The 23,656-nt window shown below is 38.8% G+C and overlaps 1 protein-coding gene across 4 annotated transcripts in view; it reads left to right on the plus strand.

The window, feature by feature from the left end:
- Window positions 1–58: 58 nt before the first annotated feature.
- VTI1A (vesicle transport through interaction with t-SNAREs 1A) overlaps window positions 59–23,656 on the plus strand; it is a 256,795-nt gene continuing 233,197 nt past the window's right edge. For all 4 annotated transcript variants that reach the window (XM_018910609.3, XM_009087180.4, XM_018910611.3 and 1 more), the window contains exons 1-3: window positions 59–286; window positions 6,893–6,951; window positions 11,206–11,316. In XM_018910609.3, coding sequence (XP_018766154.1) covers window positions 193–286; window positions 6,893–6,951; window positions 11,206–11,316 — 264 coding nt within the window. In that variant the 5' untranslated portion in view covers window positions 59–192. The remainder of the gene's footprint in view (window positions 287–6,892; window positions 6,952–11,205; window positions 11,317–23,656) is intronic.

A 23,656-nucleotide genomic window follows, 5' to 3' on the forward strand; every position in this document is an offset into this window, starting at 1 on the left:
GTGTCAAGGCCGCTCAGGCGTCGTCGGGACGGCCGAGAAGAGCTGGGCCGTGCCGGTTAAATCACCTGAGTTTCGCCGGAACGTGTGGCGAGGCGCCCGGGGACGGGGTGGGGGACGCGTTTTGGTGTGGCAGAACGCGGAAGCGGCGCGGTCCAGAGTGGCGCCCCCGGCACCGGCAGCGCCATCGCCGCGATGTCCTCCGACTTCGAGAGCTACGAGCAGGACTTCGCCGTGCTCACGGCAGAGATCACGGGCCGCATCGGGAAGGTGCCGAAGCTGGTAGGAGGTGAGCGGCTGCTCTCCGCCCCCGCGGCCCTCGCTCCGCAGGCCCGGCCTCCTCGTGTGCGAGAGCCGCTCCAGCTGCCGGCGGTGGCCGCGCAGGGCGGTGGCGGGAGGTGCCGGCGTGGTTTAGTGAGCTTTCACCGGTGTGCCTCCTCGCTCCTTTCGCAGCGCTGTCACCTCCCTGCCCCGGGTCTGTCCCAGCAGCGAGCTGTCTCTTGAGATGTGTTGAGAATACTGTGACAGAATATTTGTTCGCTGGTCACCGGTGAGGATCAGCCCTTCCCTTCTGCCCGGCTCTGGGGCACGCGGAGTTACGCCAGTGCACCTTAAGGGCTGAGCAGAGCTGCTGGGGGATTCTCCCTGTGCCAGCATTGCTGCTGAATCCTCTTTATTGTGATCGTGCCACGACATCACTGATGGAAATCAAGTGTTTTTCCTGTGGCACAGACAGATTTTATGCGTGACTTAATCTGAATCAGTATTTTTGCTGCCTACTCCTCGTACGTTTGATTTGGATAATTGACTATGGTGACTCACAGGCAGGCGCATTCAAAGAAATCCGTGTTCATTTACTTTATTGTGTTTGTCAGTAGCCTGCAGCGTTCATGGTCTAATTCATGATGTATCCCTGCAGTAGAGTCAATGCTGTCTGTAAGACCAGAAAGATGAAAATTTCAACCTCGTTAATCAGCCCAGCAGAACCTTCCAGCACACAGGAATCAGTGCCCCAGTACAGGGCTCTGAGTGTGACATGGAGGGAAGCTGACACTCGTGGTTTTCCCATCTGTTCCGCTTGTAGCTCAGCTTAATGCCTCTTCCAGCTCATTTAATACTTCTCTGCCTCTGCTTCTTATGCATATTACCCCAAAGTTTGGGACCCTTAACCATAAAAATGGATACTGTATAAGAAGGAAGTAAACACATACTAATGGTGTACTTTTCCATATGACTAAAGGAAAAGGTATCATGCATCCAGGACCAAAGAATAACATCCTACTTTTAGAGTGGGAAATGCATCATGAAGTGGTGAAGTAGTGACTCTAAACAGGATTTGAGGTAGGTGGTCAACTATAATGTGTGATCTCAGGGGATTTTGAATAAAATATATTTTTGATCTTGGAAGGTAATGTCCAATTCTAATCTTAGCAAGTTAGAAAGTCTTCTGAAAAAATAGGGTTGAGTTCCATGTTTAAAGGAAACTATGCCTTTTCCTTGGCTTAACAAAAATGTTTTGCTCTTGATCTTAACAGCAAGGACACAGATAATTCAGTCAGAACCTGCAGCTGAGGTGGAAAAATTTGTTTGTGTTTGGATGGAAACTTACAAAATGAAGATGAGAGAGAATCAGAGTTCCTGTGATTGAATTTTAGACTGGTGTGTAATTTAATCTCCTCAGAAACTATATTTAACCTGTAAATGGCCACTGGAACCATTTAATGAGATGATGCAGGGAATCCTTTACAAAGGCTTCTTAACTTTTGAACTGTAAATTTAAGGAGCTCTGGTAGGAACAGGGAGACATCATAAATACACTACTGTCTCATACTCTGAAAATCAATAGTGCCAGACTGATTTATAGGAAAAAAGAGATCTAATTCCTTAATTGTAAAGAATAGAGATTTGAGTTCCTTATTGTATAGATTTTGGAAGTCATCAGAGTCTGTTCAATAGTAGGAAGAATATTCTGCATAATAGTAGTGGATTTCCATAATCCTCTCCTTGAATCAGTCTCCCTTATTCACTTAGGGAGATTTTGGAGCTTAAATAAAAGATGTTTAAAGAGTATTGGCTTCAACAGTGACATAGCCTAGAAGCAGCAGGCTTTGAAATCATCACTCTTTTATGAGACCATTAGAAGGTTACTTTTTAAATAGAATTTGCCATCATTTTGGAGGAGACAGAATAAATGTTCCCTGCCGGACCAGGAATGTGGTACTGGGCTAAATGGAGTCAAGACAAAAGTTAATTTTTTTCATCCCATGTTATATTAGTGGTTGGTTACATGGGGTTTAAACTGACTTGCATTATAGCTGCTACTTGCACTGTACATTTATGGCTTAGCTATTGTTTTTGTTTTCAGGGCTATTCTGTCTTTCATCAGGGAAAAAAAAAATCCATGACTTCAAAACAAACTGCAGTCTTAGATAGCAGAGGCATTTGACCACTTGGAAAAAGAAATCTCTGATTATGATGAACACTTTACCAGAAATATTTTAAATACACATTTTTCCCTTGTTTCTTAATAGGAACATTTGCAAGATCTTTGCTTCATCACCAGAAGTTCCAGTTAGTTCTTGTGGCGGTGACTGGGAGAGCCTCAAAGAGAGGATTGTGAGGTGGGAGGGGAGCTGAGGTGACAGTTTGCAGCAGCAGTGATTTGAGAGATTGCTGATGGCCTTCTTCCTCCCCGCTGGAAGAAGCAGGATGAAAGGTGTAAGGACTTGTGCCACTCTGCATAATAAAGAGAGATCTCCTGAAGTCTAGTGACTGGTTATTTCCCTCTGCTGCCCAAGATGGACCTGCTCTAATGGAGAAATGCTGCTTAATTGGTTTTGCAACATTCCTGCATTCCCTGTTGTCAGGACACTGTCCTGTGTTCTAGGAGGATGATGGCTCAGCTAACAATCCTGTTGTCACAAATGCATAAGTAGTTCAGCAAGAAATGTAACAAAGGCTCTGTGATATCACAGAAACAATAAGCAGCAGGGACAATAGAACATCTTGGGAAGAAATGTCTTCTGTTGTTGAGGCAGACATCACCTGGGGGATTAAAGAAAGTTATAAATAGAGAAATGCCTTTTAAATAGATTTTCTGTGTTGCTGCTGCAGGTCTTTGAAGAATGAAGATCATTGACTGATGTGTTTTATTAATGCTCCTTGGTGTTTCAGAGAAACATCTGTCTTATGATTTGACCAAAACTTCATACAGATTTTGATTGCTGGATATGAAAGAGAGTTTTATCAGCACAAATGGTGATACTTAGAATACTGGTCTATTCCCAGCACAGTAGCCTCTGGTTTGTGATGGCTGTGGACTGGAGTGCTGCCATTCTTCTGATACTTGGTACCTGCATTTTCTGCTGGGCAGTCCAAGTGCTGCATTTCAGTTGCTAACAGGTTTAGCTGAAGAAAGCCCCACCTTTAATTTTCTGTTGTAGTCCTGCACTGTCTCAGTTGCAGGTCTGGCTAATTATATTATGCCTCTTGAACCCAGTTTTATAACCCAAAGAGAGAAATGCCTTTAAATGGAAATACTGTTCCATTTGTCTCTGCTGTTGGACAGGAACTTCTCGCAGTGGTGAACATGTAACCACCTGAGCGAGCACAGCAGCATCTGAAAGTGGTCTGTGAGCTGAAGCTCTTTGTTACTCAGTCTCTCCCTCAGCGTGTGCTAATGAAAAGAAGCAATTTCATGAGCAGTGGCACTACTCAGTCTTGATCCAGTTTTTTTTAATCTCTTTGTTGACTTTGAGATCAAACCAGTGCTGTGTTATCTTTCCAGCCTTGACAGATTCCCACCTTTCTGTAACTGCTGTATTTTGGGAGACAAAGAAAGTGTCTAATGCCAGGGCAAAGCTGGAGGAACTGGGGAAAATGTAGTGAAAGCTTGTTTCTTTTAAGAAACTTACATAACCTTGTGTACAAACAGAGAACAGATTTCTTTGCAATCCTCCACAGAGGAAACCCCCTTTTTCTTTCCGGTCTTTATCCATAGTTTGTCAATTTCACCACTTAAATTATACAAGCTGTGTGGAATATTTTGTTTGTGACATTCTGTCTAGCAATGTAGGGAAAAAAATAAATTTAAATATATTTGGTGCAGCATTGGTTTTTATTTTCTCTAAAGGATATTTGAATTCTCAAAACAAAAAGTTATAAAGCACCTTTTACTTCATTTCCTGTGGAAGTGTATTTAGAGAAATGATTGAGTAGGCAGGTTGAAAACTGCTGAGTCACAATGGACTAATACAGTTAGTAATATGAGCATCTTTAATTAGACTGTAACTTGTTTATCCTGATCTACTTGATTAGTGGCAAACTTCTCTTAGCCAGAGGAACTTCCTTGCTTCATCACCAGAAGTTCCATCTCACTTTCAGTCCCTGAGCAAGTCATCCTGTGAGTACTGTGCCCCACTTCCTATGGGGATTCTGGCTGTGAAATAAGTTGTTTCCTTTGCTTAACCACTGAAGTAAAAGTAAAACTGAAAAGAACTGCTTTGGAAACCATGGTTACATGGTACTGTGTGCCCTAGAGAATCAGCAGTTGCAACAAGTTTAGCTGCTCTCCTGGAAGTCTGAAGATCCTGCTCCAGAGCTGCAGTGCAGGGATGTTGCCATGTGCCTGCTCACATATCTGTATTTGAAGGAAAAACAAAAGGCAGCACCTGGGTGATTATGTACCTGGGCCAGTATGAAAATCTGGAGTTGGGTTAAAATTTAATTACTAAACTATTGGAGATCATTTGAATGATCTTCTCCTAATTTTATGGGAGTAGTTTTAGCTGGACCTTCTTCTATACTAATGAGTTTTCCCTACAAAAAGTCTGTAGCTAACTTTCTCTGTGGGTCAGTAAGTTTTTACTAGCCAGTGGAGTGCTGGGTAGTTCTTGTAATCACAAGTACAGGCAGAATTGGCTCAGTATGAAATGCATTCCAAAAACACCCAACTTTTTATCCCTAAATTTCAGGTTACTAAATGTGTATGAAAATTGTGATCCAGTACAACTCAGGGAAGTACCGAAAATGCTATACTACATTTATTTTCTGCTACTATGTTTTAAAATTTTATTTCAGCTTCAATAAAATGGTGTTGTGTATTTCATACCTTCCATTGTTTTTATTTTTGTCCATCGTCATCTTGCTGACTTCCAAATGAAGGGAAGAACAGAGGTGTTTTGGGATATGAGAATAGAAATATATGGGGGGGGTTGGGGGGGTTGTAGGGGGCAGATTTCTTTGGGTTTTTTTGTGTTAGGAAGATAAAGTACTGAATTTTCTGGCCTAGGTGCTATCATGAGAACCTGGTGGGGAATTAAAGGAAGACATTTCCTGCAGAAAACTAAAAGTGCTACACAGAAAATATTTCCTGCATCTTCTGCTGTGGTAGAATCCACCAGATGTGGCAGGGTGAATTCCAGATTTGCAGGGAAGATGGTCTCAAGCCTGATCCTCTGTGCAGGCAGAGCTCCAGTATATGTAACTGAGGAAGGACAGATTGTGATGTTCCAGAGTCCTTGAATGACAGTGTAGAGTATTTTGGGTGAAGGAGAGGATATATGGATAGGCATTTCAGCCTGTGAGAAGCTGATTTATGTTCCTTTGCTAAAGGGGTTCTCTCATGAAATTCAGTGGTTTGTGGAACGTAGAGGATTGAAGGAGATCATTAGATTGTCCCTTTTGGTCTTTATTGTGTCAGTTCCAGGATACAGATACAAAGAGATCATGTGGAAGAGGGGCAAGGGGATTCAGTCTTAAAAACAAAGCTCTGAAGTTTAGAGACACATGATTAAGTCTTGTGCTGACATAGACTTATCCATCGTGACCTCTAGGGGGCTGTGACTGGAGACAATTTGGTGGCATTCACTTTTTATCTGCTTCATCAGGCAAACCACTAGTACAGATGTCTCTTGATACTCCTGGTTTCAAACAAACCATTTGTATCAGAGTTTTGTTTTAACTTCATTGACACAATGGGTGGATTTAGAGTCTGAAGGCTGGAAGATGTGGTGGTCGGATGGAAACCCTTGAATACCCATAAAATGAAGCAGTGTGGGGTCATTTTATTATCCAGTGTCTGAATATTTCTCAGTCCCCTTTCATGCTGTAACAAAACAAGTTGTGAAGCACTTGGGATGTTTGTGATGGTGTGACACTGAATTTCAGTTCTTATTTCAGACTGGATTGTGCCTGCAAATGGATGGTTGGAGGCAGGACAAAAGTCAGTCTCTGTAGCTGGGCTATTATAGCCTTGCTGGGGAACCTGGCAGATGGTGATTGCTATGTATAGCTTAAAACTTGTTTGAATTTTAAAAAAATTCTATATTTTATATATTTTACTAATCTCCATTTTTACTGTTACTGGAAGACAGTGGTTTTTATTGTAGTCCCTGTGGCATTTCATTTTATATCTGTTGAAGCAAAAAAACAATTCTAGACCCAGCATAGGAGTAGGGGCATAGAAACACCATTTTTCTTCAGACCCTTAATTAATTTTAATTGGAATGCTTGGTTTTGTGCATCTCATGTTTTGCAAGTGAATCTATGCCTTTGTTCTTAAATTATTTTTTTTTCCGTTTAGTGTGTGCATGTGCCTTCTCATGCATTTGTACACACCAACAAGTGCCTGCTGAGGCATAATTCCTACAGCTGAAGAGCTGTAAGTGCTTTCCTAACTAGCAAATGCTGCATAACAGGGCAGAACTTCAAGGATTCTCCAGTCTTTTTTCTTTTTTTTTTTTAATTACTAATGTGTGTATCACCCTGTGTGAGGATGTCACACAGAATAAATCTCGAGTCTCTTTTAGCTGATACATGCAATCTTTTGAAATGGTATGTTTTTCTTTTGTGGTAAGAGCACAATTATATTGGCTTTTTCACAATTCTATTTCAGATGAGAAGAAGCAGATGGTTGCAAATGTTGAGAAACAGCTTGAAGAAGCAAGGGAACTGGTATGTTCTGGCTTTTCATATGTTAACTGCAAATTCCTAACAAAAGTAATAGGCTCATTGATAATAATACTTTACACTTATGCCCTAAAAATAATTAACAATGATATATTAGAAAATGAAATAGTAGTCTTGAAATAGTTCTTATTTGACGATATGAAATACAAGAACTGTATCTTTTTTTAATCCTGTGTTAAGTGATGCAAGGTTTGCACTATTGCTATAAGTCAATCAATAGTTACAGACTTAGAGTTGTGGATTAGCTCTTTAGAAATGGAATTAAATATTTACACACCATGACTTTGTTTTTGGCTTGTAAGACCCAAGCACCTACTTAATGTCATCTACCAGAATGTCTTGTAGAGTAGTAGATCTTTTTTTCCATTTTAGCAAGTGAGACATAAAGGTGAGGACAGCGGGGCCATGGCAGTGTGGGTCACTGATCCAAGAAGAGTGTAAATGTTAACCAAGCATTAGTTTGTGGTTCATACTGACAAAAACAGCCCCAGTATGTGCTTAACATGTGTTAAGCAATTGTGACTCTTTTATTTATTTTGTTCCTATTACAGCCTGTAGTGTCTTCCATGTGGGAGGAGTATAAGAGTAAAGTTTTGTAAATGTGGAGTAGCTGAGCAAAGGTGTTGGTGACAGCTGAGATTGTCTTTTTCCCACATGGCCAGTAGTTCCTTACCTGAAGATGCTTTTGTTATTGCTTGCAAATGGGTTTGGTATATCTAATGTCAGAAATGTAATCTGAATGTTAGGACAGGGAAAGAAATTAGCTTTTCTACCCTAGAATTTCTTGTAATAGAAAAAACTTGAATCAATTTTTTGGCTACTAACTAAATAATAAAATTAACTTTTTGAAGTGACATAGGAAGACAAAAGTCTCTCGGCTGTTCGTAGGCATACATGGTGCTTTGGGTTTAAAAATAGAATTTGTCTTGTAGACCAGAGCATTGGAATAGCATCCAGTAAAGCTGGATCTTGGCATGACTTCCTGCAGTTTTGCCTTGTGGGGATGACAAGGCACCTAACCTCTCTGATTTGGTATTCCCAGTGAGACACATGGTAAAATTATTGTCTCATCTCATGAGGATGTTCTGAAGATACATTAAGGCATTTTAGGCATTTTCATATTCAAACAGCTGCAAAAAGTAGAAATCTAGAAATGTTTTTCAGCTCATTTTCACTACAAGTTTTAAAGGCAAAAGACAGAGCAGTACAGAGAAGCTCCAGTGTGGGTGATCATTCAGATTTGGTTTTCTACTCCAAGTAGATTGGAAGGAGCAGAAATTGAGTTAATGGCTTCTTACTTCTCTCCTTATGTCAGGAAAAGATCATCTATATTTCTATTTCCTACAGGATTAAAATATAAATCCAGTATTTGTATTTTTATGCTAATGATCATCTTCATTTAATGTACTGGCTTTTCTTTCACACTTTTGTTTTAGATCTTTAGATTCAATTATTGGCTTTAAGCAATTATCCATCATGTTTGTGATTAGTGTCAAGGCCTGGGTTTAGAAATCAATTTGAACAAACCTGCTAATAACAGAACTGATTAAGAGGATCCTATTTTAAACTAGAAGCTACAGAAAATCAAAATAAACCTAGTTCCTTGCTGCTGCTGGTTTTCATACATTGGTTTGCTTCATTGTCTTGCATAGTCAAAGCTGGGATTAGCTGATTTTTTTTTTTTTTAATCTCCTACTTGGCTAGGAAATAACACTCTCATGTATAATAAATATTATTATAGAGATAATTTATTTGTGTTCACTACCCAGTGCTGGTTTTAAAACACTTTCTGCTTTGTTTGGGTAAAATCACTGGTGTAATTGATTTGATATATGTGCAGAACTGACATGAAGACTTTCAGACTCCCAGGCTGCCTTTTCAAGTCAGAGTTGTGGAGTAAGAAATCTCTGGAGAGAAATCCTGGTTTTCTACATCCAGTGTGCAGTATCTAATTGTTATTTTTAACAGGTTTTTAAGAAAGATGATTGTTGAGCTAACCTTGGGGAAATTGAGTATAAAATCTAGCATGTGCCAGAAGAATTGTGAATTTTTGAGTGAAATTCTACTTTTAAGAAGACAAAACTCTCTGTTATTTGCCTTTATCTTTGATGAAGAACGCATCACAGAATTGTTGTGTTGCAAATGCTGGGTTATTCTTGTCTTGTGTTTTTTAGCTTATATCTCTATTTTAGTTCCAGGGCTTTAGAATCATAATACAATAATGAAGCTTACTAGTTTCTTAAAATATAGCAGCTGATTCCAGAGTCCAGAGCAGATTCGTATGGAGAAGTTCCTGTGGGAGGGGAAGACTTATTTTGGAATGGACAACATCAGCCACACTACTTTGTTGTGTTATTGAATGGAAGTATGAAAGGCTGCTCTGCTTTTTCTTGTTTATGAAAAATATGATTTTAATACCAATAAAATCATTTCTGAAAATGGAGATGCATGAAATTAGGTTGCATTTAGGTTCACCATTGCTTGAACCACTATCTTCTGCATGGATTCTCATGGAAATTTCTCAGCCCAGGCACAAAATGCACCCATTTAATCTCATGATGAAAAAACATTGGTAAATATTGGTCAACCTAAGTATGTTCCATTGTTGTTCCTTGGACCTTACACTCTCTAATATTGACTCTTTAGAATAAACATTTTAGATGTCATGGATCATGGTGTGATTGTTGGTGCAAATTCTGGATTTACTGGTATATGTTTTTGTTTTTATATAACAGACAAGAATTGAGACTTCATTAATATATATATATATATATATATATATATATATATATATATATCTATATCTATATATATATATGAGGGAAATGTTTATAGAACATTTGAGATCAAATATATTAAGATGAAATTGATAAGAAATAAGCTATTAATTCCAGCTATTGGTTTAATTTATAATACCCCTTTGGAAAGTTAAGCCTGAGTTAAAGAACTGGGAAGAATTAGAAATTGCTTTGTGTGTTTCAATTCATTAGTGACTATTTAATTAAAGTCTGCTTTATAGTTTTTTATTGAATATAATTTTGTATAATCAGAATACATCAGGCAAAATTACTTTCGAGTATCTGGCAATTCCATTGATTAAATTCAGATGCTTTTCTTATGATATGAGGATGAAATTTCAAAGTGTAAGCAAGTGATTACATAGGAATAAATTCTAGCAGTCCCTTGTGAAGATCTGCAACCAGTAGCCTGGGACCCTAATTGAAAAGTATTTCTGCTCCTATGCCATATTGTTCAACCAAGATCAGTAGGAGGTGAGTAAATATTGTTGCAGGTACCTACAACAACCAAGGAGAGGTATTATTTTATCTTTTTTAGTAAATTGGAAAGATTTTAAAAGGCAGGTGTGGGATTCTTCTGCCATTCAAAACAGAATTCCTGAACAGACAGCACCATGTAGAGCAGGCTCCAGGACCCAGTGGGCAGGTAATTAGTAGCCCTCATTTGTGACTTTTGATTTGCTGTACCCCTGTGCCATATTCTTGTATTTCAGGCCCCTTAGAATTCTACATGGCAAGAATAAATAAAAAAAAGCTTTTGAAGGTTAGAATATGTCTCTACTTTTTTAATCCATTTGACTGTATCCAAGTTCTTGAATAGCGTTGTCATTGAACCCTGAAATTTAGCTATTTAATATTCTTGTGCAAAAATTTGGGACATAGATTTAGGTAGACAATTGAGGTTATGTAAGTCTGCTGAGTTAGCAATGTTTAAAGAAAAAAGAAGTAGTTTATTAATCATAAGAATTACTTTATTAAACACACAGACTGGTGGAAAATAAAACTTTACATTTATATATATATAAATAAATAAGTAAAATAGCTTTTTCAGCCAGTGGTTTCCAAAACTGCACAGCTCGGTGAAGGTAGACTTTCTTTTGAACTATGCTCATTTGCAGGAATTATCCTCAGTTTCACTCTTTTTTTTTTTTTTTTTTTGTAATAAGATGTGTTCATCACAGTTGGAATTGACATCCAGAAATGTTTGGCTCAAATCATTCCTTCTGAGTGTTAATAATACTAATGTTGTCACTTGTTTCTTGACTTAAGATTGTGCAAAGATTTTGATAAATTGTTTGTATATTGCAGAATAAGCAATATTTTTCCTTATAAAGAAGGAATGTTTCATGAACCTAGGTATATTTCTTGAACTTAGGTAAATTTGTTCTTGCTTTAGTTAATCTTTTGTTTGATATATCTCCTCTTTATTTTCATTTGTCAGCTGGAGCAGATGGAGCTTGAAGTCCGAGAGATCCCACCTCAGAGCCGAGGGATGTACAGCAGTCGAATGAGGAGCTACAAACAAGAAATGGGAAAACTTGAAGCTGACTTTGTGAGTTTTTAACTTATTACATAAAGATGGCACCTCTAAGAATTTTAAAAATAAAACAATGCAGTTATTCAGGCAAGCAAGAATGCATTTTTGACTGGTGTGAGGGATGAGTTCTGCATCTGTCTTGCTGTGTATGTGGACAGATAAAAACCAAACTGGGCAAGAGAAGCTTTTCTTTTAGCAGCAGTCCCATACCAATATTCCAGTTGCTAGCCTCCTGTCCCTTTACTCTGGAACTGTTATATCTCTGTCATTAAATATTGTGAGTGTTTATGATGTATGCAAAATAGTCAGCTTTTAATCCTGTTTCTTAAGGAATGACAGCTTGTAGTGATGTGGGCAGCAACATGAAAGCAGTATAATCTCCAATCCGTGGAATTTTTGAATGTAGTTTATCTCATGTGAACTTCATTTGTTAGTCACTGTGTTTTCTTTTCCATTGCACTTAGATTCTTCTTGACTTTTGTACAAATTGGTTATAAATACTGCATTTTTTTGAGTAATGGATGCAGACTAACAAGATTCCCTTGTCTAGGGGCTTCTGCTACAGTTATCAGTCCTTCTTTTTGTGACTGGGATTTGCACTGAATAGATTTACATAGAGACAAAACTGTTTCCTGTAAAATCATGAAAAAGTTCAAAGGGATTGCAAAGTGTAGGAAAATGCTATGTTAATTGGCAGCAGCTCAGTTCCTCCAGGGTAGGGAGAAAGAAATAACTAGTGGCAGTATTTTCCATTCACTGGAGAACTGTGAATTTCCTCAGGTTGCTGGCAGCAGTTTATTCCTTCAGGGGAGGGGAGTCAGTGTTTATACCTGCAGCCAAGAAATCCAGCTGACTGTCATTCCTCTGTGCTTCTGCCAAGTTGAGCAGTTGCACAAAAATGTATGAGAAGATGGTTGCAGTTTGTAAAGTTTGAGGAATGTTGGAATAAAAAGACTTGCATCAAAAATTTGAGGCACTCTCATCTGTTCCCCTGTAGGAATTGTGTGTGGCCAAACACTGACTTCCCAGAGAGAGAAATTTCTGGACCAATTGTGAATGCTGTTTATCTTCTCAGATGTGTGAGAATTTGCTGTCAGCATATATTTGTTCTTGGCCTATTTCTGTATGTAGGTAGATGGTGGAATTCATACTTTAATATTCCCAGACAAGTGAGAATGAGAGAGTTCAGAACTGAGCTCTGTATGGAAGAGGAGAAATGAGTGCAAGGAAATGCATCATAGCACTGAGAGTTATATGATCACAAGAACATAAGTTTGTGCTCAAAGTGAAGAAGAAAAAACAACATGAGAAAGAGGAAGGAACAGGTAGTAATAATGGATAGAAACAACAGCTCAAACCCAAGGATCTTCAGCGGAAGATCAAGGAAAGAAAATGATGTGAAGGATGGAGCAAAGTGCTGGAAGAAGACAACTGTGCTTGAAAAAAATCTCTTATGAAGTAAACAGTGGTGTTGCAACTAAATGCCTTACATAGTTCCAGGTTCTAAGTACTAATATTTTTCTAATTTTGTACATAAGGATTTAAGACTCTTTTTGGATTATTATCCAGGCAAATAGCAACATTTTGGAAACTACAGAACAAAATTAATGGCAGAAACTACATACCTCAGTGCACAATCTTTTTCATTAAGTTCTGTATTTCAAATGTAAAGTGAATAGAACCAGCACTAGTAGTTTTATTTTATATTCATTGATAGCATGAGAATTGATCTTATTATTTGAATGCCTTATAGTATCTGAAAATTTGTCTTTTCCCAAACAATTATGGAAAACAGCAGCATAGCAACATGCTTAAAGCTAGGAAAAGGAAACATGAGGCTTGTGGACTGTTCACTTGTCCATTCTTCACTGGTAGGATGAACAACATTAAAGTTTATTTTTGACATTTAATACATAACTGGTGAGTTTGTCTTGAGCAGTGTGTGTAATAATGACAAAATGCCATCACTGTAATACTGTTTATTAGGTGCTGTGGCATCTTTGTGAATATGTAGGGGTTTTTTTCCTCTACACTTTACTATGTTGAAGTATATTCTGAAAAATACAGATTTAAGCTCTGTTGAGCTATACTTAGAGGAGTTACTCCAAACATGGCTTTTCATCTCTAACTTTGTAAGCAAACAGGAAAAAGTTTCAAATAGGAGATTTATTTCCTCTCATTGCTAATCCTTGTTGGTTTGAGACCTGCAGTTAGGTGTCAGTGCTCTGCAGTCCAGGGGTGTGTGAAGGCAAAGGATTGCAAAGGCACTGGATTGCACATACCTAGTTGGTAACACACTAATTGCAGTAAATAATATCCAAGCAGAAAAAAACACCTTGCCCTGTCTGAGCCCTCTCTTTTGAAGGGGAACAATGATAATGAAAAAAGAATAGCACAATTTTGTCTTTAAAAGTATTCAGGAAGCACAGCACTGTGAATACTGGTGGGGAAAATGAGCAGAGAGGGCACTGCACCTCAGCTTTAGGCAGGAGTGGTTTCTGATGCTCCTCTCAGTGCTCTGCAGTCTTCCCTGCAGAAATACCAGAACAGGGCAAGTATGCAGTGATGCTTCTCTGCAGAAAAGCTGCACACATGTCCAAACACCAACTTTCAGGCTTGTGATAGACATACTGAAACAGAATGAAACTGTTTGATAAGCCTTATGCTGTCTTTTTTCACTTGCAGGTGTAAATCTTGTGTTTGTTATCTCATTTTCAATAGCTCATCCCAGGCCCTCCATTTCTGTAGGGGGGTTGGCCCCCGTTAGGTCAGGGACGGACGGAGTGTGCTGGTGGCTCTCTCTGGTGGCCCCAAGTGGAGTTGCATATCACAGACCTTGTGCTTTCCAGGCTGCTCCACGGCTTGGGACTGCCTGCCAAAGAGCTCCTGAGGCTTAAAACAATCTTCCTGTCAGAAGTGTTTCCCTGCATCTACTGGTGCACCGTTGTGCAGTTTAGGTAGGCACGCCGTTTGTGGTGACTGGGAGCGGGGCTGCAGCCCAGCCCCATCCCCAGTGGGCACAGCTGTGAGCAGCAGGTGAGCAGCACTGACAGCAAGGAGCCAGGGAGTGCCCAGGGGCACTGAGCAACCACCAAAGGGAGCAGAGAGCACACAGGGGCACTGCATCAACAGGAAGGGGTAAAAGGTTGGGCTAAGGAACAGGAAGGGCAGATGCTTGCAGCCTTCTGAAGTGACACGATGTTACTCTGTATGGGCAGACACCTGAAGCTTTCTGCTATTGTATGGTCACACTCTGTGTATCATGGCCCTCTCGACTGCAGGATGTGCTGTGGCATATGCTGTCACAGGTTTAAGCTTATAAATATTTTTTTTCTGTCTGTTTAATATGTAGAATGTCCATGGTGCCTGCTTGAAGTAAGTCCTGATGGGAAAAAAAGGTATTTTAAGTATATGGAAGTATATAGATTATAGGTGCTGTTTATTCATAGAAATAAAGCATTTTATGTTAATTGTTACCTAAAAATAGCCAGTTTTCTTTAAATAGGGGGGGTGTATAGTGGTAAAAGGCTTCCAAATTTTATTAACATTACTGTGAGCCGAATCTATCCCAGTCCATTTGAAAATGTGACTCTATAAACCTAGCAAATATGTGGTTATTTCCTAGCATTTGTATCCATCCCCAGGGTTCCATGTACTGGCTCAATGACAGGGCACCATAAAATAAAAAAAACCAAAGGCAGGCATTTATTTTCCTGAGAAGCTTACTGCTGGCATATAAGGCATTCAAATAGATGTGGAAATATTAAAATCTTGTAAGACCACATTATACAGTAACATTGGTGTTACAAAAATGAGTATTTTACAGTCAGTGTTGAAAATGAGATGAGCATACAGAGAAAGAAGAAATATCCATCAAATAAAGGAGGCTGCATAGGAACTGTTCCTTTTCTGTTGGCAGCACAGAGGTAAATCTTGCAGGTAGCATTTGTTACCAGTTCAGGACAGTGCTCATTCCTTTTAAATCCTCAGAATTGCTACTGATTTTGGTAATTCTGGATTTCAGAATAACCTTTAAAAGAAAAAATGGGCGGGCCAAATTTGGAGATACATAGATACATTGTACAAAACTTGAGTAAACATTTAAACATCATTGGCATTTAACAATAGCTTCAGTCATTAGTGAGGTATGTATTTACAATTTATACCTCCTGCAGCTTCTTTTTCAGATTGTTGTTAAAACTTCAGCTGCTGTTAAGCTTTAAAAACGTTTTAGGTGATAACCAGTGGAATTTTATTGGATAAAGTTAGCTCTCTTGTATGACTTTCAAATACCACCTGAGTCCAGAAGCTCACCTGAACAGCTCATGCATCTGTGTCTGTTATGTTTTGGCTGTGTTTTGCAAATACCACTTCCCCCATTTCAGGTTCAGTTACCTATCCTGACAAATATGGCTGTGAGCACCTGAAACCATTTATCAAATGACAAGTTGCTGGCTGTATCTTTATGGCCAGTTTTCCCCAGGTCTCCAGTTTAAACTAAAACTTAGAGACTCAACTGTTGGGTTATTTTGATTTATAGAGCAAATAATGCAATAATGTTCTGTACTTAGAAAATTGTGAGCCATGTGTGGGACTGCTGTGTGTGTTTCTTAACTGTTGTATCCTAACAGTGCTCTTGAAAGCAGGGAATCTGTCATGCCAAAATGTCATGTGTGCACAACAACCTTGCCTGGGCAGGTACAGGTGCCTTTAGTGAAACCTGATCTGTTGACACATACAAAGTTCTGAAATCAGATTGGTTTTCACTCTGTGAATAGTGCAGCTCTTTTGAGTGGGGCTGTGGAGGATTAGTTTTAATGCACACAAGGTTGAACTAAGTTTCAGAAGAAAGAATGTGAATTATCTGGCCATGTACTTTGACAATCTAATTTTGAAAAAGCATACTGTGAACAAAAGTTCCTTCACTGCCATTTTTATAGATACTGTCACCTTCTTGAGATAAGTAATCGCTCCTCTACATTCCACTCAAACTGCTCCTTACAGAGGTACTGTTTGTTTTCCTCTGTTACTTTTCTAATAACTTCTGATATGATTTGTCTGCCTGACTGTGGCTGAGCATTAGGTTGGCTTCTTTTCTATGGAGGCTAATTCCACATTGTCTTCAGCTTGTTTTCACTTGTGTCCCACCCTGGTGGGTTTGTGGTGGAAAAAGGTGGAGGCATTTCACCTTTTGAAATGACTTGATTTATAATAGTGCTGTTTTAAATGGGGGGAAAGTGATACAGGAAAAAAATGTTTGTGGGTTTGTTTTTTTTTTTTTTGGTAACATTCAAGGCCTGAACTAATAAAATGTTAGGAAGTGTTATAACTTAGAACACCTGTAGAAAATTTAAAGATGGAAGTAAATGTATTTCATAGCAGAATTTACTAGTGATGCGATGCTTTTCTGTGGAGGAAGGTATGAAAGACAGGAGTTAACATGCTTAATTTGTAATTAATCTAAAGGGCTATGATCTTCTTAGCTGAGATTCCTGAGAGGCCAGACCAGTGAAACACACCTCAGCTCCTGGGCTTTGTAATTTTGTAGGTATTGCTTACAAAGAATCATCCTGTGTTTGACCAATAAGTGTGTTATGCATCTCATAACTCAATGTGTGAAGAGGTAATATGCTGGGTGAGGGCAACCAAGCAGCAAACTTTTAATGTCAGCAAAGCTAATGCCTTAACTAGATTCTTCTCTCAACCAACTCCCCCTTGACCCTCACAGGAAATTCTGTGTCTGTCTCACCTGTTAACACGTAGGGCTGAGACTGGTGACTTTTGTGGTGGCTCTTTGTTGGTCCTTCAACAAGTTGTGGTGGAGGTGATGCACATGATTTTAAGAAAAAAAACGTTTGTGTAGCTTAGACTTGGCTGACTGATTACAAATAAAGGTGTTTTCAGGAAGTGATTTGGTGGTTCTGATAACTCTTGTGTGTGGCTGGGGGCTGTGAATAATGGAAGGTGTATGACTCAGAGCACTGTAAGCATTCATGCCTTTTTCCTTTCTCCCTTCATACACAAAATGTTTCTATACTAAAGCTGAAAAGTGCTCTGTGCAGACCAGCTGGTAGTTTGTAGACATGTTCTGATTTCAGCCCTTGCCCAAACAGAGAACTGCAATTTCTCTGTTTACCATGGAGTTTGTTCTTATGTTAAAACTTCTACTTCTGAAAATAGTAGAATTAAGTATGTTTGCTGTTCTTTCTGAAAGAGAGTGGAAGAAGCCATGTTCACTCAAAGTTTCTTCTAACCAGCTGATCAGTAAAGTAACTTCATATAGAAAAGGTGAATGCTGGCAGAAAGGGGCGGCACAAGGGGGAGGCTTTATTGTTTCCCACTCCCTCAGTGATTTCTTATTCTACCCAAGTGATACTCCAATACCTGTCACGCAAAAAGAAGCAGCTGTTGCTGTCCTGCTTTTGATAGCAGCAGTAATAAAGGTGCTGTAGTTGAACATAGATGTAGGGGGCAATGATGAATGAGTAAAACAGGGTGTGCCGCATGCTCACTGCATTGTATTGCTCACCTGCACTCCTTTAAGGAGAAGTCTGATTTTGTTTCTACCACGAGCTAGAAACATAAAGATTACCAAAAAAGAAATCAGACAAACTCAGCAAAATCCCCACCATTTGTACGTGTTTGCTTTTCAGGCTAGAACTGCGCTCTCGACTTCCTTAACGGGTTATGATGCCTTTTGGTATTGTGGGTTTTTTTGCCAGCTAGAGCGAAGCTAGTTTGCATTTCAGTGCTGAATAGGAAGAGACGCGCTATTGGTAAATCATAAAAAATAGAGGGAAGGTTCCTTCTGGCAGGGGCAGGATGAATTCCAGCCGTTCCCCCTGTCCCGGTGCGCTGTCCCTGCAGTGACGCTGGGTGGCGCTGTTTGTTTGCAAAGCAAATGCTGCTCCCCCCCTCCCCCCCCCAGTTCCTTTTTTTTTCCCCCTTTTTGCCTTTTTTTTTTTTTTTTTTTCGCTTTGGTAGTAACTGAAATTACTGTTTCATGAATAAAATATTTCTGGTGGGATTTGCATTTCTATATTGGCTGAAGATACTGTGTTGAATGTTTTATTAACCAGCCCAGTGCAACTGTCAGCCTATTAAAGAGATCCAATGGACCCTGTTTAGCTAAATAAACTAAATAAATCCAATTCGTCAAATTGTGTTCCTGGCTGTTTATTTTCCATTCTTTTGATGTACAGTTTATTTTAAGTTAAAGCCACATAGATTTAAAAATTAATGTGAAAATAGAATGTAGTGTTTGAAACATGAGAAGACTAATTGCCATGGTCAAAAATAGCTTCCCTTTATAGTGAAGTTGCCATCTGGTGAATGGTGAACTTTTTATTTGTGACTGATTAACTGTCCCATGTCAAAAATTAGTCGGTAAACCAGTGGTTAATAGCTTTTTTTGCCAGCTTGGTTTTGTTGCTTCCATAAAGAGAAACTTGAAATATAAGCACTCCTGTTAAAAATAAATCTCTCTATCCAACTTCAAGAGGATTGTTCTATATCCTGATATTTTCTCAATCAGAATTCAAGGGGAAAATTTTATATGGTCACTACATATTAAATGCTTGTTGAAATTCTCATGGCATTGTAAGCAAATATTGGAGTGTTTAAAAAAAACCTCTTAGCATAACTGAATACGTTGCATGTCTGGTTGTCAAACATTACAAATACTAGCATTCATTATATTCTGCTAGTACTAATAATATTTTAGTTACCTTGTTTCTGCTGAAAACCTTTGCCAAAGAATAGCAGGAGACTGTAGATTTATGGTGATGTTACTGGGATAGTACATTTTTTCTGTGCCAGTTGCAAGTTCTTGTAAATGTAAATACATTCTGGATTTGTTAATAAGAGAGATAGAGCAAATACATCCATCACTTTCTTTTTCTTTCTGATGCTTTCCACAGCACAGATTTAGTGATGTTACATGTTAACTTGTGTGTTTTACAAGAAATCAGAGTTGCCAGGGATCATGTTTTGCATAGTTTCCTTTTTATGATCTTGGGTTTTTCAAAAGTGGAATACTGAAATTTAGTGCAATAGAATTACAATTTGATTAAATTGCATTTCTGGCTCTTTTCTCAAAAAGTCTACTATAATTGATTGAACAGCCTTTGTGAAAAGCTAATGTGTTAGATGAATTCAAAAGTGTCAGGGATTCTTAAGAAAAATCCTTTAATAAAGTAAGGCCACCTTTTTTCATGCTGATTTTTCTAACTAACCAAAATAGTAAATTTTTGTTTCTGCCTCCACCCAAATTCTAACTCAAGAACAAAGCAGATATTTAGGCAGATGTCATCAGTGTTGGACAGAGTGCTGTTCCCTTCTGTAAGTAAATTTTTAAAAATACTACTTTTCTTTAGTGTCTTCTAGCTGCAAATGTTTTTAAATGGTATTTAAAAACTAAACAACACCTCTTTTGTCTCAGGAAAAATTTTGTGCTCTAAGCTGGTTCTTTTTAACATACTAGTAGTAATAAGCTCAGAAGAAACTTCATGATTCTGTGGAATTTGCTATCAGGTAAAAAAGATGGACTTTTATGGCAATGGAGATGTCATCTTGTTTCTGGCTTTTAGTGAGGAAGGAATGGAAAGTGAAAAAATGGAGCTGGGAGTGTATTAGAGTGATTCTGCCTCCTTCTACTAATGTTCTTTACTATGTGAAACATATGGATAAAGTGTGAAATATCTCTGTTCTTTTGTTTGGGAGCTTTTTTATTTTTACTCTGCAATCATTTAGTAGTCTGTCCCAAATACAGCCAGCTTCCCTTAAAGCTGCTGTACAAACCTCAACAAAAAGTGGTTCTTGGCCACAAAGTCTATTTAAACTTGCTGTTCTTGCTCAGTTAGGGAGGAAATCCCTGCAAAGGCTAGAGGATCTAAAGTTGTACATTTGACAATTTAATGCTTGTATACATTTATAATAAGTGGATCAAATGCAGCACCTCCCTTACTTTTCATTTGCTTTTTATAAACTGCCTTCAGGGTGCCAATGTGAGGAAAATAGGCCTTTTCCAATATTTAATGAATACTACAGAGGTTTCACTCCTAAAAGAGGTGATCAATGAAAATTAGAGTAGAAATAGAAAGATTACAGATAGTAAAAAGGAATATAGCAGGTGGCTTCAGGGATCAGCAGTAGAACAGAATAATTTTTCCCTCTATAGTAACATTTAACCATTTCACATGGGTGTAATGAAAAAAGGGTTTTGCTAACTAAATATTTGGTGCCTGGCATATAAAGAGAAAGAAAAGGGGGAGTGTGTGTGTGGGCTCTGCATGTTTCCCATTGAGTGGCATTTGTGCATGCTTTTAGAACCCCCACAACTTTCCAACATGCCCTTAGTTTGGTTTTTTTTTTTTACTTTCTGAGAAGTTAAGACTAGAATGAATAAGGGTAGTGTTTGCCAACTTACCCTCCTGGTCAGTGTGGAAAACACTGAATTGCAATTGCAGGCTTTGTACCTGTTCACTAAAGATTCAAATGTGAATTCTGGCAAGTCAAAGAAAAGGCTTGTATTGTGTCTGGTGGGTCTTGGCTTGAGCCTTAGTTAGAAAATGCTCCTGCATTATGAATTTAACACCTCCTTTTCACTGATTCCTGAGTAAAGGTTTGAGCCATTATTAAATCAAGCTGTAACTTTTGCTAGGTTGTGTCACCAAGCTGGGAAAAAAGTGTTTATTTAATATTTTATTTGAGAGAATAACTTCATTAATATAAAAGTAAATTCTCTTATTCAAAATCTGAAAAGTTACTTTCCATTATGGTGGTTGGTATTTTGGGACATGTAACTGCAGATATTTTGTCACAGGGATCCCCATTTGTGGAGTGCCTAGCACGAAGGGATTTCTCACTCATGACTACAGCTCTTTGGTACTGTAATGAGTATTAACTAAATAGAACTATGCAAAGGACTGAGGTGTTATGTTAATTTGTTTCTTGTGATTATTTTTATTTAAGAAATACAGATTAGTGTCAGAATTATAGGTTGTTCCATTAGCAGCCATCTTTGAAACCACAGGTTTTCATGTTACATGTTTCTGTTAAAATTTCTTGCATCCTTAAAAAATGAGAAGCATTTGTCTGTGATTAATGTGGTTGTGAATAAAACTAATAATGCTAAGGCAGGGTCTCAACCACAGTACTAGGATTTTTAGTCAAAAGAAAAGATTTGATTTGTACTGATTCTTTTGTATAGTTTCATAATTCAATGTCATTAAGACCCTCAAGTGACCAGATGATTCCCCTCTTCTTTCTGCCCAGTCCTCAGGAGAAATCAGATTCTCTGGTTCAGTTGTGTAAGCTTCCCACAAAGTTAGTTCAGTCAACTAAATCAAGGTAAAAAGTTACAGAAAGGTCAGGATTAAGTTAGGGGTTGCTAACCTGAATTGCTTTCCCAGCCTTTTTAAGCCCTTAGTGCTCCTTTTGTCTTTTTCTTACCTTCTGTCATGTTGTCCTCCTGTTAGATCTTTATTTCAGTTGAAGGCACCTGGGCTGCATCTTTCTCCTGACCCATACTTGGAGTCACTTTCAAACGTGTTATTAAATCCCTTTTTTCCATTCATGAGCTACATGTCTGGCATTCAGCAATGCAGATCGGTGGCTCAGCACTTGGGCCCTGTAGAGAGCTTGGTTTAAAATGCATGTATTTTAGAATGAACATAAGGAAAATTTGCTCCTTTCTCCCCTCATTTTCCCTTTTCCTTTTTTTGTTTCTCTTTCTGGGGCAAATGTTAAAAGTTTTCACTTTTAATTTGTACCTAAAACGTACTCTGTTGCTAAGGTCAGAACCACTGAGTTCTCTCATAATGTAGGACCAGTTTCCAGCCCATTTGTATGTTTTAAAAAATGTCTTAGCTAAGGACTTTTCTCCCATCTGGGGCTTCCTGTACAGTGGTGGTGTTTGCTTGGACAAAAATCCCCCAGTTTTCCTCACTTACTGCATGTGAGTCTGAATAGAGTTGCTTTTTCAGGAAAATTAACTGGAAACTCCATTTCAGGTGTGCACTGTGCAGACATGAGGGTCTGAACAAAATACTGGTGTTTCAGGCAGCTTTGAGCCATGTTGAAGGGAAGATGTTTGATCTAAGAACTGGGCCAAAGCTATTCTGCAATAAAACCTGAAATCATGTACACTACAGAAAAATAGTGGAAGAGCTCCAACATGCTCCTGGTGTAGATAAATGTATTCTTTTGGAGCAAGACTATCTTTTGAGGTCCTTCCATCCTTTGTGGAAGATTTGGACCCTGAGGAAATTTCCATTCCCTTTCTTGTACCCTGTGTCAGACAAAGGAAACCAGGACAGGTGCTTCTGTAGCCTGAAATATCATAGGATCACTGAAGGATTTGGATTGGAAGGGACCTTCAAGATCAGGTAGTTCCAACACCCTTTCCCCATGGGCAGGGACACCTTCCACTAGACCAGGTTGCTCAAAGCCCATCCAGTCTGGCCTTGAACACTCCCAGGGATAGGCCTGGATAAGCCTGTGGCTAATAAGCATAACTAAATATGTTTAATAATAAATTTGGACTATTTTTCATTTTTGGAAATTGTCTTTTCAGTCACTTATGGTGGAACATGTGTCAGTTCTTTCACCTATTTGTCATTTGAACAGAAAAGCAAAGCCTCTGGTTTTCCATTTTATCCAATCCACTTTCAAGGTCTTCAGCACTAAATTTCTGAGAGCAGCAAAGGATAAGTGGTTTATATTTCTGATATTGCATACCTGGCTGCCTGCTGTACTCGTTGCATTTGTGATTTTGATGAAGAAGTGAAACAAATCATTAAAATTCCACAAAAATTAGCAACAGGAAATCCAAATCAGGTCTTTGAGGGCACATTTGAGGGCATGTCTGGTGAATTCTAAGAAAACACTATTGTTATCCCTGCCAGGTACATTTTACAGACTAGTTAAGAGGCTGGGCTGGGCCATGCCATGGTTTGTGATGTCCATGGTATCAAATTTAGTATGACCTTGGTTGTAATAGTAATAATAGTAAATTCTACACTGTATCTAATTCTGAGGTGTAGAGTTGGACTTTCTGAAGAAAAAAAATGCTTCCTCCAGCAAGGAGAGCTGTCCATTCTCTGGCACCCTCTGCCTTTAAAGCTCTGTGCCTCTGGCTGTTACTTGGCCTGAATGTGGCTTGGGCAGGAGTGTTTGAACTAATCTATGCCATGGAGTTTATCCTTGCATTCAGATAAAGGCTTTTTTTCCCCTACAGAGCAAGCTGCTGCAGTCTGGCTGGAGGAATCTCTGGTGAGGTGTTTGGCTGTATAGCCACAGAGGGGATAAAATTCTTGAAAAGTGGCTATGCTGCCCTCTTTTTGGGGGAAGTTTC

This window comes from Serinus canaria, chromosome 6 (genome assembly GCF_022539315.1).
Source record: "Serinus canaria isolate serCan28SL12 chromosome 6, serCan2020, whole genome shotgun sequence".
In the NCBI taxonomy this organism is placed as follows: domain Eukaryota; kingdom Metazoa; phylum Chordata; class Aves; order Passeriformes; family Fringillidae; genus Serinus; species Serinus canaria.